Here is a 14,900-nt window from a genome sequence, read left to right as displayed (position 1 = left end):
TGAATCTTAAAAGGTATTCTGGCCTATAGCCATGCCTTCAGAGAAGACCACACTTAATACTTATTCTATTTTGAAAGGCCACCTGGAAAGGAGAATCTAGTGTTTTCTCTGTTTAACAACTTTAGTTCTAGGAGATTTTTTCGTAAGTCAAATCTAAATCCCATTTGCTTTTTATTCTAGGATTAGAAGAATTTTCATAAATAAAACCCGTCAGTTATATGTCAGTTATACCTCAGTTTTAAACAAAAACACTAGTCAGTATTTCTTTTTCTTTTTTTTTCCTCGCTTTTATTTCCTTTTTCGTAAGGAATCCATAATCATTGTAGAAAAAAAAAAAAAGAAAGAAATTATCCATAACGTTCAAAGATAACCTATAGAAATAGCCTCTCATATTTACGTGTGTATACACATATATTAATAAATATTTTATTGACATATACAGAAAAAAGTACACAAATCAAAAACAGCTTGATAAATAATTCAAAGTGTAACGACCAGTGTAACTACAACTCAGGTCAAGAAATAACCCTCTCCTTTTCCCTCTGAGCTGCCGACATGCCATCCAGACTGAGGAAGACCCGGAAACTTCGGGGCCACGTGAGCCACGGCCACGGCCGCATCGGCAAGCACCGGAAGCACCCAGGAGGCCGGGGTAATGCTGGTGGCATGCATCACCACAGGATCAACTTCGACAAATATCACCCAGGATACTTTGGAAAAGTTGGTATGAGACATTACCACTTAAAGAGGAACCAGAGCTTCTGCCCAACTGTCAACCTTGATAAACTGTGGACCTTGGTCAGTGAACAGACACGGGTAAATGCTGCCAAAAACAAGACTGGAGCTGCTCCTATCATTGATGTGGTGCGATCGGGCTACTACAAAGTTTTGGGAAAGGGAAAACTCCCAAAACAGCCTGTCATCGTGAAGGCCAAATTCTTCAGTAGAAGAGCAGAGGAGAAGATTAAGGGTGTCGGGGGCGCCTGCGTTCTAGTAGCTTGAAGCCACATTTGAGGGCGTTCATTAAATGCTAACAAGTGCTTTTCTCTTCTGGTCTGGGTGTAAATGCTTTAGCACCCCTACCTCCTTACCTGTACATCAGAAATCCACCTAACAGATTCTAGGAGTAAGGGTATGAGGGCCTGAGACCCTCTGCCAACTCCCCTCAGAAAGTGTGAAAGAGAGCACCAGCACTTAGAGGACTTGGCCCAATACCTAACTTGAACATTTTCATTTATAACATGAGAATGATAGCACATGTAGTTGAAAGGCCAGTTTGCATTGTATATTCTGAATTTACAATGAGGGGGGAGAACACATTTTTTAACTGTAGTACAGGGCGCCTGGGTGGCTCAGTTGGTTAAGCGACTGCCTTCGGCTCAGGTCATGATCCTGGAGTCCCGGGATCAAGTCCCACATCGGGCTCCCTGCTCAGCAGGGAGTCTGCTTCTCCCCTCTGACCCTCTTCCCTCTTGTGCTCTCTCTCTCATTCTCTCTCTCTCAAATAAAGAAAATCTTTAAAAAAAAAAAAAGAAAGAAAAAAGAAATAACCCTCTCATTCCCACAATTAATCATTATTCCTTTTATCCTCTCAAATTTAACCACTTTGGATGTCTAACACTGTAGATTAGTTTCATTTGTTTTTAAACTTCATTTAAGTGGAACCATATAGTAATCCATATGTGCAGTATTCTTTTATATCTGCCTTCTTTTATTCAACTTTATGTTTTGAGCTTCAGTATGTATACACACACACACCATTTCTCTCTAAGTCTATCTTCAGTTATGTTTTATCAGCTCTTAAACTCATTAAATTTTTTTAAAAGATTTTTTATTTATTTGACAGAGACATAGTGAGAGAGGGAACGCAGCAGGGGGAGTGGGAGAGGGAGAAGCAGGCTTCCTGCTGAGCAGGGAGCCCAATGTGGGGCTCAATCCCAGGACCCTGGGACCATGACCTGAGCCGAAGACAGACGCTTAATGACTGAGCCACCCAGTTGCCTCAAAACTCATTAAATTTTTAAGAATTTCAGTTATACATTTTATTCCTAGGATTTTCATTTGATTCTTTTTAATTTTTAAATTATCATTATTTTTTAGAGATAGAGAACACGTGCATGCAAGCAGGATGGGGAGTGGCAGAGGGAGAGGGAAAGAGAGAATCTTAAGCAGGCTCCATGCCCAGTACAGAGCCTGATGCAGGGTTCTATCTCATGACCTGAGCTGAAATCAAGAGTCAGATGCTTAACCGATTGAGCCATTTGATTCTTTTTTACAGTTTCCATTTTTCTGGAAAATTCTCCATCTTGTCATTTAATTTCTTGTCATATTCATATTCAGTCATATTTATTTTAATGTTCCTTCTGATTACTTAGATATCTCCTATGATTATGTTTCTATTATATATTCTTTCTCTCAGTCTTCTGTCCTGTCTTGCTTTCTTGTATGTCTTGTTATATTGTGTATGTTCTATTTCACTATGCCTGGTTATTTTTCATTGAGCACCATACATTGCTTATTAAAAAAATGTACAGATGGTTTGAGACTCTAGATGATGGTATCTTCCTCCAGAAAGGATTAAAGTTTACTTCTGGCATAGCACAAAGCTAGGACAGATTGTCTTAGTCTAATTTATTGAGCTGATTTGAAGCTAGACTTATTCTTTGTGAGAGTTAGTCTATTTCTTTTTTTTAAGTAGGCTCCACATCCAGTGTGGAGCCCAATGTAGGGCTTCAACTCACAACCCTGAGATCAAAACCCAAGCTGAGATCAAGAGTGAGACACTTAACCGACTGAGCCCAGGCACCCTGAGAATTAGTCTATTTCTGATTCACCTTCATTTTTAGGATGTAGTGCTTTGTGGTCCCAATTAAAAGTCTGGGTTGTTTGTCAGAACTTCTCTTCCTTAGCACTGAAGTCACAACTTTGCTTACCTGGCCCTATGGAAGTGCCAAACCTCTGTTTTGCTCTTTTGCCACTCAATTGTCTCTTTCAAATTAGCAATTGCCTCAGGGAGGAGAGCAGCCCCACATGCCAGGTCCACCTCTTGTGCCTTCCCTCTCTTCTGGATCTTGGCTCCACAGATTGCCTTGCTAACTCTCTGATAACTTCAAACACTTTTTAAAAAATTTATTAATTTGTCTTTAATTAATTCATCTACCTTTTCTAGTTATACTTAATGACATTGTTCTGAAATAATCTAGGCCAGAATTCAGCCATTGCCAGAAGCAGAATTTTACATATACTCTAATGAAAAATATTATTATCATACACATGCATTTCTATAACTTTTCTCACTTATCCTTATGTGAGCCATGAAAATCTTTAATAAGTATGTCAGTATTAATTCACACAATAGTTTTAAGATGGTACATAGAATTTATACCATTCTATACTCATAGAATCATAATCTTTTAGCCAAACGTTTATAATTGGACACTTCAACTGTTTTTATTTGTTCTTTGTTATAAACAGCAATATGATGCTCATCTTCATATTACCCTTCTAAGTAGTTGCACTTATTTCTTAAGTATAATATCTTGAAATAAAAATATAATAGAAAAAAGAAGGAATATTTTAAGGTTTTTGTTACATTACTAAAGGTCCCTCTAGGGAAATTATACCAACTTACGTTTCCACCAGCAGTGTGCAAGCACCAGTTCCCTTGTATTATTAAATGCTTTGTATTTTTTAAAAAAGATTTTATTTATTTATTTGACAGAGAGAGAAAGAGAGAGCACAAGCAGGGGGAGTGGCAGGCAGAGGTAGAGGGAGAAGCAGGCTCCCTGCTGAGCAGGGAGTCTGATGGGGGGCTCCATCCCAGAACCCTGGGATCATGACCTGAGCCGAAGGCAGATGCTTAACTGACTGAACCACCCAGGTGCCCCATTTTTAAGTACTTTCTAAATAATAGATTTTTAATTTTAAACTTACCAGTTTGTGACACGCATGAACAAATATTTATTATATGATTCTTCTACATTTCCACACCAGAAACACTCTTGGGATTACAAGGGAAAAATATAAACTTCGATCCTGACCTTAAGGAGCTCATGATTCTTCATAGGTATTTTTTTTTTAAGATTTTATTTTTAAGTAATCTCTATACCCAACGTGGAGCTTGAACTCACAACCTTGAGATCAAGAATTGCATGCTCCACCAACGGAGCCAGCCAGGCGCCCCTGTTCATGGGTATTCTTGGTATGACTCAGTTTTCATTGTGAAGGTAATGATCCCCAAGAGCCTGAATCCTCCCTATAGAAACTTGCTTCCTTGTACTCTCACCAGTTATATATGTATTTTGGACCCTGACTTATTTTTAATTACAATTATGTATTAAGGGCTTATTTACAATCCATAGTCCAGGATAGCTCCTTGGTCTCTTTCTGTCATCTCTCCATACCCAGGTCGTATGGCTGTACTTTATTTTTCCTCCTTTGTGTACTTCCCTAAACTTGCCCTGGTTGAACTCTATTCGGTGGTCCAACAACTCACCCAACCAAGGTCACTCATCTAGATCAGGGGTCAACAAACTACTGGGCAGGGCGCCAGTGTGCCTTACCAGCTGTGTTTATAAGCAAGGTTTCCTCTCTGCTCACTTGAATGCATATTGTCTGTAGCTACTTTGTTGATACAACAGTGAAGTTGAGTAGCTGTGATAGAGATCACCTGCTCCACAAACCTAAAATATTGATTCTCTGGCCCTCACAGGAAGTTTGCCAGTCTTTGATCCTTAACAACTCTATGAGATCCTGAACTTAATATGAAAGATTTCCCCAGTGCCAGAATAAGTACTTGTTCAGAACAAACCTCTAATTCCCCAACTCCAGTGGGCATAGGGCTCTGTCTTCTCAGTGTGACTTTATTTAGGGTATAGGCACCCATAAAAAACTGTCTTCTGTCCCTGGGATCATGACCTGAGCTGAAGGCAGGCGCTTAACCAACTGAGCCACCCAGGCATACCCTGTCCCAGGATACCGATGGGATGATTCTGTCCCTCCCACTGCTCTAGCCAGTCAGAATCCTCCCTGTGAATTCTAGCAGGACTATCATGAAGGATGCTCCCTTTCATCTGCGCTCTTAAGCCTTTGGGATGATGAAGGCCTAAGGCTGACATAATCATTCCTGCTCTCCTGTGGAAAGAGCCTGTCTGGCAGATAATGCAAGCAGGAGCCAATGAGCCCAAATATCAAGACACACACAGTCCTGATCACCTTCTTCGAATCCCCAAATTGAGTTGTCAGCAGCTACCTTCACCTTTTACAATTTTACTCTTTAAACTTGACGTGACTGGCTTCTAAATACTGGCTTTCCCAGTTAAGTGAGATAAATTACTCTTTTTGTTTAAGCTACTTTGAATTGGGTTTCTGTTGTGTGAAACCAACAGAGTCCAGACAAGTATAAGCCTGGATTATACTGGAACACAAGTTGTGAGAGAGAAAAATTGTCATGGGTGAGACAGAATGGAAGACAGTGGGAGTTCCTGGTTCCTAAAACCATGGTTCCCAAACTCTGTCTCAAGGTGCCCTGTGTACTGCAGAGAGTTCACAGAGGTAGCCCAGGATAGTTTACATTTTCTAGAAATACAGCAGTATTAAGCATCTGTCGGACACCATACTGACAGGTGGTCCACAGTTTCGACATTAGATCATGCTACATTCTTTTCAATGATGTCATATATCAGCAAAGCAACTGCTTATATTTTGGCAGCTACTATGATAAAAAAATCAATGTGTAACAAGAATTGAAGAATTGAAGAAATATTTCCAATCTCATTCTAAGGTCTGAGAAGTTGTATGGTGTCCAACAGGAACATATGTCCCCTTAGCATATAACTGTAATTACTTAAGAATTAAATTAATAGATTATTTTCTTATTTTTTATTTAAAAAAAAATTTTAGAGCGAGGGAGAGAGAGAACATAAGCAGGGAGGGGAGAGGGAGAGAGAGAATCTTAAGCAAGCTCCACACTCAGCGTGGAGCTCAACTCTGGGCTTGATCTCATGACCCTGAGATAATGACCTGAGTTGAAATCAACAGTTGGATGCTTTGTTTTTTTTTAAAGATTTTATTTATTTATTTGACAGAGAGAGACACAGCGAGAGAGGGAACACAAGCAGGGGGAGTGGGAGAGGGAGAAGCAGACTCCCCACGGAGCAGGGAGCCCGATGCGGGGCTCGATCCCAGGGCCCTGGGACCATGACCTGAGCCGAAGGCAGAAGCTTAATGACTGAGCCACCCAGGCGCCCCAAGAGTTGGATGCTTAACTGAGCCACTCAGAGGCCCCAGATTACTTTCTAATTTACAGCATTATTTTTTCAAAGGGCTACTAAGTTATTACGAAGGAAATACTAAGTTCTTGTTCCTAGCTTCTTTTTTTTTTCTTTTTAATTTTTTTATTGTTATGTTAATCACCATATATTACATCATTAGTTTTTGATGCAGCATTCCATGATTCATTGTTTGTTCATAACACCCAGTGCTCCATGCAGAACGTGCCCTCCTCAATACCCATCACCAGGCTAACCCATCCCCCTACCCCCCTCCCCTCTAGAACCCTCAGTTTGTTTTTCAGAGTCCATCATCTCTCATGGTTCGTCCTTGTTCCTAGCTTCTTAGTTCATTGGAATATTAGGTATTTCTTTTGGCTCAGGTTTGCTATGAAAAATTACTGAGATACTAAGAGTGCTGGGAAGGAAAAAGTTTGGTATCTCTGCACTTAAGACCATCTCCAGGACCTCAAATCCTCACCAACAGGAGGTGGGCTGCTAAAACAGTGCACCCTCCAGAAGGGCCAGCCTCCACGTATTCCTCTCCAGCGTGGCCATGGAAGGCCACAGAACATGGAGAACGTACAGGAGAAAGTACAATCTCAGTGGCTGACCCAGGTCCTCCCCCAAGTGCTTCACTTTCTGGGAAGATAGCATGTGTATTATGGACTGATGATGACACCTGCTTATTTTTCTTTCCCTTTCTTTTCAGGTGAAAGTTTTAAGGTGGTTATCAAAAATTTTTTCCCATAGTAAACACAATAAGGGTGCTAACATTTACCATACAGATATATAGCAGATTGTTGACCTGTGAAAAGCTACATCCAGACTTGACAAAGAGGAATGCATATTATCCACAGCCTCCAGAGTAGGAATGGATGACTTAACTAGAAGGCACTTGAACTTGACTTGCTTTGGAGAAGCGATAAGTACATGGATGGTTAGGCATGGGCTGGCTGTATTACATTAGGGTGGGGGGCTGCCCACAAGAAATCATAAATGGAAAAAGAGAACATGTGTGTACACATAAGTGTGTGTGTGTTTGTGTATGTGTGCATGCACACATGCTGGACAGCCAAAGGGTGGAATGTACCGATCAGGCCAGGAGTCTCCTTTCCATCAGGCAACTGTCTCTTCCACATTGCACACTGTCCGGACTAGACTGTTCCATCCCTGTGTCTTCTTGCCCTCTGGTCACAAGAACGTACACACACAAATTTGAGTTCCTCCACTAGCTTTGGTTATGACATTGGCTAAGATGAACTTACTCTCTTCTCTCTGGGATGACAAAGACATGTAGAGAGACTCTTGACACCTCATCTAGGAAACCCACATGAGGATAAGGGTAAGCAGAGGCCAGCAGGAAAGACAGGCAGTGGGAGAGAAAGGCAGAGTTCTGATTTTATCACTGATTTATCCAAGCCTCGTCCAGGAAGCTTGGATTTCCATCGTGGAGCTAAAATTTCCCTTTTGTGGTTATGAAAGGTTGAACTAGGTTTCTGTCACTTGTTCAAAGAGCACTGACTAATAGTAATCACTGACATAGCTTCATAGGAAACGAAATAAAACTAGGCTGGAAAATCAAGGTATGAAACTACATGCTTATCTTTTTTTCAGGTGAATTCTTGATGATAGGGTTGTGTCAGGTCAGTATTTTCATAAGGATTCCGAGCATAGTTGGCTGTGTGCATTCTGGAACCAATGCCTACAACTCCCAGGCACATTTTACCTTTGGGTGGTTATACAATGTTCCTTAAGCACATAATTCCCTAGATCTCCTTGAAGTGAAAATTAAAATTGCTTTCTACAATCTGTCTTCCTTGTCAGAAAACAAGGCCAAGGGCTTTTAAGAAGGGGAGCTACAGTTCTGAGACTGGGATGGATGACATCACCCTTCTGGGGATGATTTCATTTATGCCCTTTCTGGACACGTCTGAAAGCAAACCCAGCCTCAGGAGGGAGGGAAATCTACACACACGGCATTGATGAGTCTTTGTGTACTGAAGCCTTTATGAGCTGATTGGCAGGGTCAAGTGGCCACTGTTCAGAGGGTGACAAGCTCTGTTAATTGGCTTTTTGCCAGGCAAAATTGCACATGAGAATTTTTCTAGTGAGCCTGTTCTAACGCACCCTGCTAAACAGCCTAAACTTCCCTGGTGTGAGCCCCTAAAACATGCCAGAAACAGAGAACAAAAAGCCCTTCCTGTTGTGGGCTCAGCCCCAGACCATCCTGGTAAATTGCACCTCCAAGTGCAGTGATACTCAGAGCCGGAGGAGACACTGGAGAGAAAGAAAGACTTTATTAAAGTATAACCTTTTGGCTGAAATGAGTATTTATGACTTTTGAAGTACTCCCTGGAAAATATTCCGAACTCTTTTCTGGCAGATTCTGCCACGTATTTCAGATGATTTCTTCTAATTGGAAACGCTTTACCAAGGAAATACATGCTTCTGTTCCCTGCTTCTGCTCTGCGTTGTCCAGTGGTTGAAGATTAATGCTCTAGTTTCTATATGAGACGTTTAGGGACTACGCCCACGGAACTATGAAGCAATGCCTATTAGCATAAATGTGAAATGTGACGTGTGTAGAATGGTCCACAGGCCTTGGGAGAGGAGAAAGGAAGCTCTCACTCATGGAGCTGAGCCTGGAGGAACCAGATAAAGCAGGTGGCCAGAACCGCACGGACAGTGAAAGGGGTGTGTTAAGGGCTGATGGGTGCCCCACCCCCATTCCTATGTTGAAGTCTTACCCCTCAGTATTTCCGCATGTGACTGCAGTGTCAGACCGGGTCGTTAAAGAGGTGATTAAGTTAAAATGAAGTCATGAGGGTGAGCCCTAATCCAATATAGCAGGTGTCCTGATAAAAAGAAATCAGGGCACACACATATGTACACACACACAGAAGACTGATGTGCAGACACAGGGAGAAAATGGCCATCTACAAGTCAAGGAGAGAAGCCTCAGCAGAATCTACCTTGTTGATACCTTGATCTCGGATGTCCAGCCTCCATCACTGTGAAGAAATACGTTTTTGTTAAGCCACCCAGCCCACGGGACTTTTTCACGGCAGCCCCAGGAGACAAATGCAGGGTGTGGCCTCAAACTGACTTAGAGTCATGTTGCTGTAAGAGCTTGATCTCCCAGCTCCACGCCCACCGGATGAAACTTCCTTTGCACCAATGTTGCCGGATCTCTTCCCAGGGCTCTAGCATATATTTTCTTGCTGTCATGTCATCCAACTATGACTGGCCATGGCTCTTTATACCAATCTTAATAATCTGTCTTCCTCTTTTGTGTTTTCACCTGCTGAACGTGTGTAGAAATTTGTCAAGCCTTCTGTTAGGTACTTATCCAAGCTACTCATATTTCTTTCTTTAAAGTTCACCATCTAAGTCCCTTTCTTTAATCTGTAAATTTAAATTGCTAATGTGCCACTTGTCTAGCTGCTCTTTATAAAGTGGCATTTGGGGGTGTTTATCTTTTCAACTCAGAAGGAGAAGTGAAGGGACTGATTGTTGAATTCTTGTTTTCAGCTGCGCTCTTTGAGCTCTGCTGAGACTACTCACTGGCTTAGGGGGAGTCAATAACCAAGGGCTCTGTACTCTGAAGGGCTCTATATAGGGGCATGGAAATCTCCTTTGTGGTCCTGAATATGTGTCAGAGCACAATTCATTGCCCAATTGTTATCCTTAAGTCAACACAAAAGACAAAGAGGGCCAGGGGATGAAAATAATTCCATGGGTTAGTAAGTATCTCCATGGAGACCAGCAAATGCATAATCTCTATGGAGACCCTCAAAATCTCGCCTTCTGAAATTATAATAGTATATGATCTCTTGTAATTATATGTTGAGGGTGGAGAGGAAGTGACAAGAGGAAGAGGGTGAGAGGATAATCTTCTTCTTTCCTTAGCGGAAATTAGAGCTGTTGCAACTCTAAATTTAATCAATCGTGTTACAGTAAAATTCTGAAGTTAGGATTCTGGGAGATGGTTTCTCTAGGATGGGAGAAGAGGCACCTGAGGAGTGCCAGTATTTATGGACCCGACACTGAGCCAGATGTCTGAAATGTAGCTGGCGTTCGAAAAATGTGTTAATGGATGAATGGAGGCAATGAGCAATTGGGCAGGATCTCATCCTGGGCTCGGGCTGCGTCAATCATCTGCTCTGTTGAAACAAAGAGGGCTACTGCCCTGGGGATACTGGGTAGTGTCTGTATATGACTGAGTGGGACCATGAACTCCTGTTTGCTTCTTTCTTCTCTTTCAAGGAGAATTGTGCTCAGTGGTATAAATACGGCCAAAGGAGGAAATGAAGTTCAGTCGCAGTGAGGAGATAAACGGGGAAAATAATAGGGAAAAATGAATGGGGGAAAGAGACCAACTACTGAATGCAAGTCAGTGTTTCCAGATAAGTTGTATCCCATTATAATCTACATGTTCGTAGCTTCACTAGCTTCTGGATATGAAGTGGGATTCTGGTTACTTTTTACACAAGATTATTATGGTCCAAGGCCACCCCTCCCCCCCCCCCATGGCTTATTTGTTGGAAATAAGCTCATGCAACGTGGGCCCCATGTGTTTCCAATGGCAATGCCTCCGATCAGTGCCCAAACATTTTTGTCCACTTGTCCTGTTTCTTGCTGCCCTGTTATTGCCCAACTGCTAACCCTGAGGAGTTTTAGCATGATATGGTCTCTATTGGTTGATTAGACTGAAAAAAATCAATTCCAGGGATAGCCGCTGCTAAATCTTGGTGTACGTACTTCCAGGTTTTTCTCTGGTTATGCATAACACATATAATGTTATGTAGACATGTAAATGATACATTTAAATATAACTTCATATATAGGAAGTAGTTTGAGATCAGGCTATACATTTGTACACTGTGTCTTCTTCCTTAACAATGTATAATGAAAATACTTTTCCATGTTACTAAATCTTGTAACACATCATTTTTAATGACGACATAGTACTCACTGTATAAATATACTATCGTTTACTTAACAATCTGTTAAATTTTTAATCTGTTCCTAGTTTTCCCACAATTATAGCTATCCCTGCACTGCATCTTTTTGTATTCTTGAGCCCCTCTTAGTTCTAAACCTTAGGCCATGTTACTGCAAGGAGACCTTCTGGGTTGAAGATTATGAACATTTTAAAGATGCATGCTCTTGCTTGTTTTGCTGTTCATCTCTTTATGTACCCATGTATCAGGTACACAAAACTTACACAAGATGGTGAACTCTTAGGTATCAGGGTTCATGCTTTTCTTAACTTTGTATTTGCCACATTCTCTTCACAGTACTTGGGGGAGGCAGGGCTTCCCGACTCAGTGATACCATAAAGGTATCTGAAGGTATCCGGGACTTTGAGGAAAAACAGGCACGTTTCCAAAGGGAAAGTGGGGATTAATTTTAGCACCCCACTCCTCGACTGATCCAGAGCACCAGAGGGAACAGAAATTCTCAGGATACAGTGACCCCTCAGAGTATAAACACCCCTTACGTCGCTGGAGGACTTTGAGAGTTTCCTCCAATTGTTTATGATCTCTGGGCCACTCGCGTTCGTTCTGTATGTCCAACCTCACGCCGCACAAATGACTGCCTAGTCCCAACAACCCGAGGTGCAGCACATCAGTCAGTGGCTGATACTGTCACCGTTAAGTGAAATACTTTCTGGAGCTTCTTTCCTCTGTAGTCGGAGAAGAGGTGACTAAAAAGTAAAGGCAGTACCGGTCCCAAGAGGGGACTTGGAGCTTTTGCGGACAGCCGAAAAGAGAGGCCGAGAGAGGGCCGGGGATAAGTCTAGACACGGTTTCCTTCGATTGTCTTCCCTTCCTCCTTGCCCACCCTCCACCTCCCCCCCCCCCCCCCCAATTTTCCCTTTCTTGTGGGTGGACGCTCCCGCCTGGGTCTGGAGCCGGGAGATGGTGGGATTCAGCCCCCTCACTGCTTAGCTGAGTTTCAGCGCCTAGCCTTCCAAGTGTGGCTGTTTTCAAGCAGCAAAAACACTGGGAACGAACAGCTCTCGACCTCTCCCCTCCCGGTTTCCTCCTAGGGTTGGCTGGAAACTTCACCCGGACACCGAAGAAGCTCCGCCCTGGTAGTTTTGAACTGGCCACAGACTGAGGACCCTCTGGGCACTCTCCCTCCCGAGGTCTCCCCTCCCCAGACTCTGCCCTCGGGGAGGTCGCCTGGAGCCCATTTCCTCGGGGACAGATGGAACGGGGTGGGCTTGCTTGGACCAGGAAGAAGATGGCAGAGTTCAGAGTTGGCGCTCACCGTTCCCTCGTCGCCCGGGTCCCCTGCGCGCCGGACCCGGGCCCGGAGCGCGGGGGGATGGGTGGGTGGCGAGATGGGGGGGCGGCCGGTTAGGCAAGCGGCCAAGCCCCAGCGCCTACTCAGTCCCCTCCCCCCCCCCCCCCCGCCAGGCGCCGGGGCCGAGGCCTCCTCCCCGCGCTCCTGCGCCGGCCTCTTCCCGGCTCCGCTCGGCCGGCGGGGGGCAGCCGGCGGGAGGCGCTCGGACCCCCGCCAGGACCCCCGCCCGCCCAGTAGGCGGCGGCGCTGGCGGCTGCGGCCTAGGGCGCCGGGCGGCCGCGAGCCTCCTCCCCCTCCCGGAAGCGCGGGGCGGGGTCCCCGGCCGGGCCGCGGGGGCGGGCGCGGGGGCCGGGCCGGGGCGGGGCGCGCTGGGCTCGGCGCTCGCGGGCTCGGCGGGCTGTGCGCGCCCACTCCGGCTCCAGGCGGCCAGCGCGCGCGGGCCCAGGCCGCCGGGCTCTAGCCGAGCAGCGGTGGTAGCGGTAGCGACAGCTCGCGGCGAGTCCCCGCGCCCCTCGCAGCCCCTCCCCGGCGCGGTGCATGGAGACGCGGCCCGCCGCCTGCCGCTGAGCCCGCCGCCCGGCCCGGGACCCGCCGGGGCTGGGGTGGCCTCAGACTCCAGCCGGCCCCCGCCGAAGCCGGACTCGGGCTTGGCCGGCCGCCCCCGCCGCCCCCAGGGCTGCGCGCGGCCCGCGGGCCTCGTCGCCCGCGCGGATCGCCGCGGCCCGGCCGTCCCGTCCCAGGAAGTGGCCGTCCTGACCGCCATGGCTCACTCCCCGGTGCAGTCGGGCCTGCCCGGCATGCAGGTAAGCAGGAGCCGGGCCGCGAGGGGAGGGAGGGATGCGCGGGCCGGGGCGGAAGCGGGGAACTTGGCGGTGTAAACACGGCCCCCCCCCCCAACGCTGCCCCTTCCGGGGTCGCGCGGGCCTTCAGCGCGGCGCTCCAGCCCCCAGGGCGCCCCTGCCCCGCGCCGCGGCCCGGGGCTCGGGGACTGGGGGTGGGGGTGGGCGCACGGCTGTGGGGGCCGCGGCCTGGAGGCCCCCTCGCCGGCCGGAGCCGCGGTGGTCTGGCAGGGATGTGGGGGAGCCGGCCGCCTCGCCCTCCCCGCCGCCCTCTCCGCACGACGCCTGCCAAGCTGCAGGCCCGGCGCCGGCCGGGTCCCCGGGAGAAGTGATGGGGGGAAATGCCCTTGGAGGCCCCGACCGGGTCTCGGGGCCGGGCGGGGGGCGGTCGAGGCCCCGTTCCCCCGCGAGCAGGCGATAAAGTTGAGAGGCCGGAGGGGAGCCCCGGGCGCGCCCCGACTCGTCCTGAGCCCGGCCGGGCGGAGGAGGCAGGGCGGGGTGAGGGAAGGTGTAACCGTCAGCCCCACTTCCAGCGCATTTGCTCCGCGCCTTTCCTTCTAGTGCCAATTGAGGGGAAAGTGCGAGCGTGTAAACCTCCTGGCAGGAGGGAATCAGTCGGACAACATGTACTCCAGTGTCCCGAGCCGAGGCTGACCCGCCCGATCTCGGGACACTGGGCTTTCACTTGGACACTTGATTGGATCCAGACGAGTTCCTTCCCAGTAAACCTCCCGTTGATAACTTTGTGGCATCTTGGCTTACCAGTGACTTTTTGGGAGGGGGGGAGTTGAATTTCAGATGTGCGTGCTAGATTAAAGATTTTTCGCCTTTGGGGACTGTTTTCAGCCCTTTGGAAAACAAAACCACTTGGCTCTGGTTAATTGGTCATATTTGTTAAGCGCACAAATGGTGGCAAAATAATTAGGATTAAAATCTCACGATGCAGTTAAGAGTATGTCTCTGAAGTTTTGCTGTCCCAGTTTAGTTGAGCGAGTGAACATAAAGAGCTTTAAAAAACAACCCCGGTATCCAAGTGGATTATTTGTTATTTTACAGACATCAGCGAGCTCATTTTTTTCTTCTCCCCTTGCTCTTTAGGGCTGAGAAGTGCAGTTTTGGACCTGGCATCTTAGGGGCTGAGACTTGAATCTGCCCCCGTATTTCGTGGCAGATCATCCCACCCCACCCCACCTTTTTTTTTTAACCATAAAAAGAAAGCTGGGCTTCATTATTCAGGTTTGAAATCTAGAAAAATAGGAACACAAAGCTACCAGAATTTTATCCTGAGGATTTTTTTTTTTTTAAAGGAGTAACAGTCAAAGTATCTTGAGTGTACTTTGAAGAAAACTGCCCTTGAATCTCATCTAAAGAGCTTTTAAGCTCAACACACGTTTAAAACCTAAGCTTCTGCTGACTGCTAGGTAAAAAATCAGTTGTGGTTTCTTGGTATTCTTAAAGTTCCTCCTTCTCTTTG

At 46.2% G+C, this 14,900-nt stretch overlaps 2 protein-coding genes across 2 annotated transcripts in view; both read left to right on the top strand.

Moving 5' to 3' along the window:
* The first annotated feature begins 547 nt into the window (after nt 1–547).
* LOC114215878 (large ribosomal subunit protein uL15) lies at nt 548–1,053 on the top strand. The gene has a single exon (XM_028112087.2). The coding sequence runs from the start codon at nt 556–558 to the stop codon at nt 1,000–1,002; it is 447 nt and encodes a 148-aa protein (XP_027967888.1). The 5' UTR covers nt 548–555; the 3' UTR covers nt 1,003–1,053.
* Nucleotides 1,054–12,987: 11,934 nt separating this feature from the next.
* The window catches only part of STK24 (serine/threonine kinase 24), a 109,277-nt gene continuing 107,364 nt past the window's right edge, over nt 12,988–14,900 (top strand). The window contains exon 1 of the mRNA XM_028112089.2: nt 12,988–13,390. Within this exon, the coding sequence (XP_027967890.1) occupies nt 13,349–13,390 (42 nt within the window). The 5' untranslated portion in view covers nt 12,988–13,348. The remainder of the gene's footprint in view (nt 13,391–14,900) is intronic.

The sequence above is a fragment of the Eumetopias jubatus genome, unplaced genomic scaffold (assembly GCF_037043125.1).
Source record: "Eumetopias jubatus isolate StellerSeaLion01/CBP00866 unplaced genomic scaffold, mEumJub1_p1.0 scaffold_3, whole genome shotgun sequence".
NCBI lineage: Eukaryota > Metazoa > Chordata > Mammalia > Carnivora > Otariidae > Eumetopias > Eumetopias jubatus.
This window is presented reverse-complemented; position numbering and strand designations above follow the sequence as displayed.

Excerpts from the sequence above, each read along its gene's own strand:
- LOC114215878 (XM_028112087.2), top strand. The coding sequence starts at position 556 with ATGCCATCCAGACTGAGGAAGACCCGGAAACTTCGGGGCCACGTGAGC.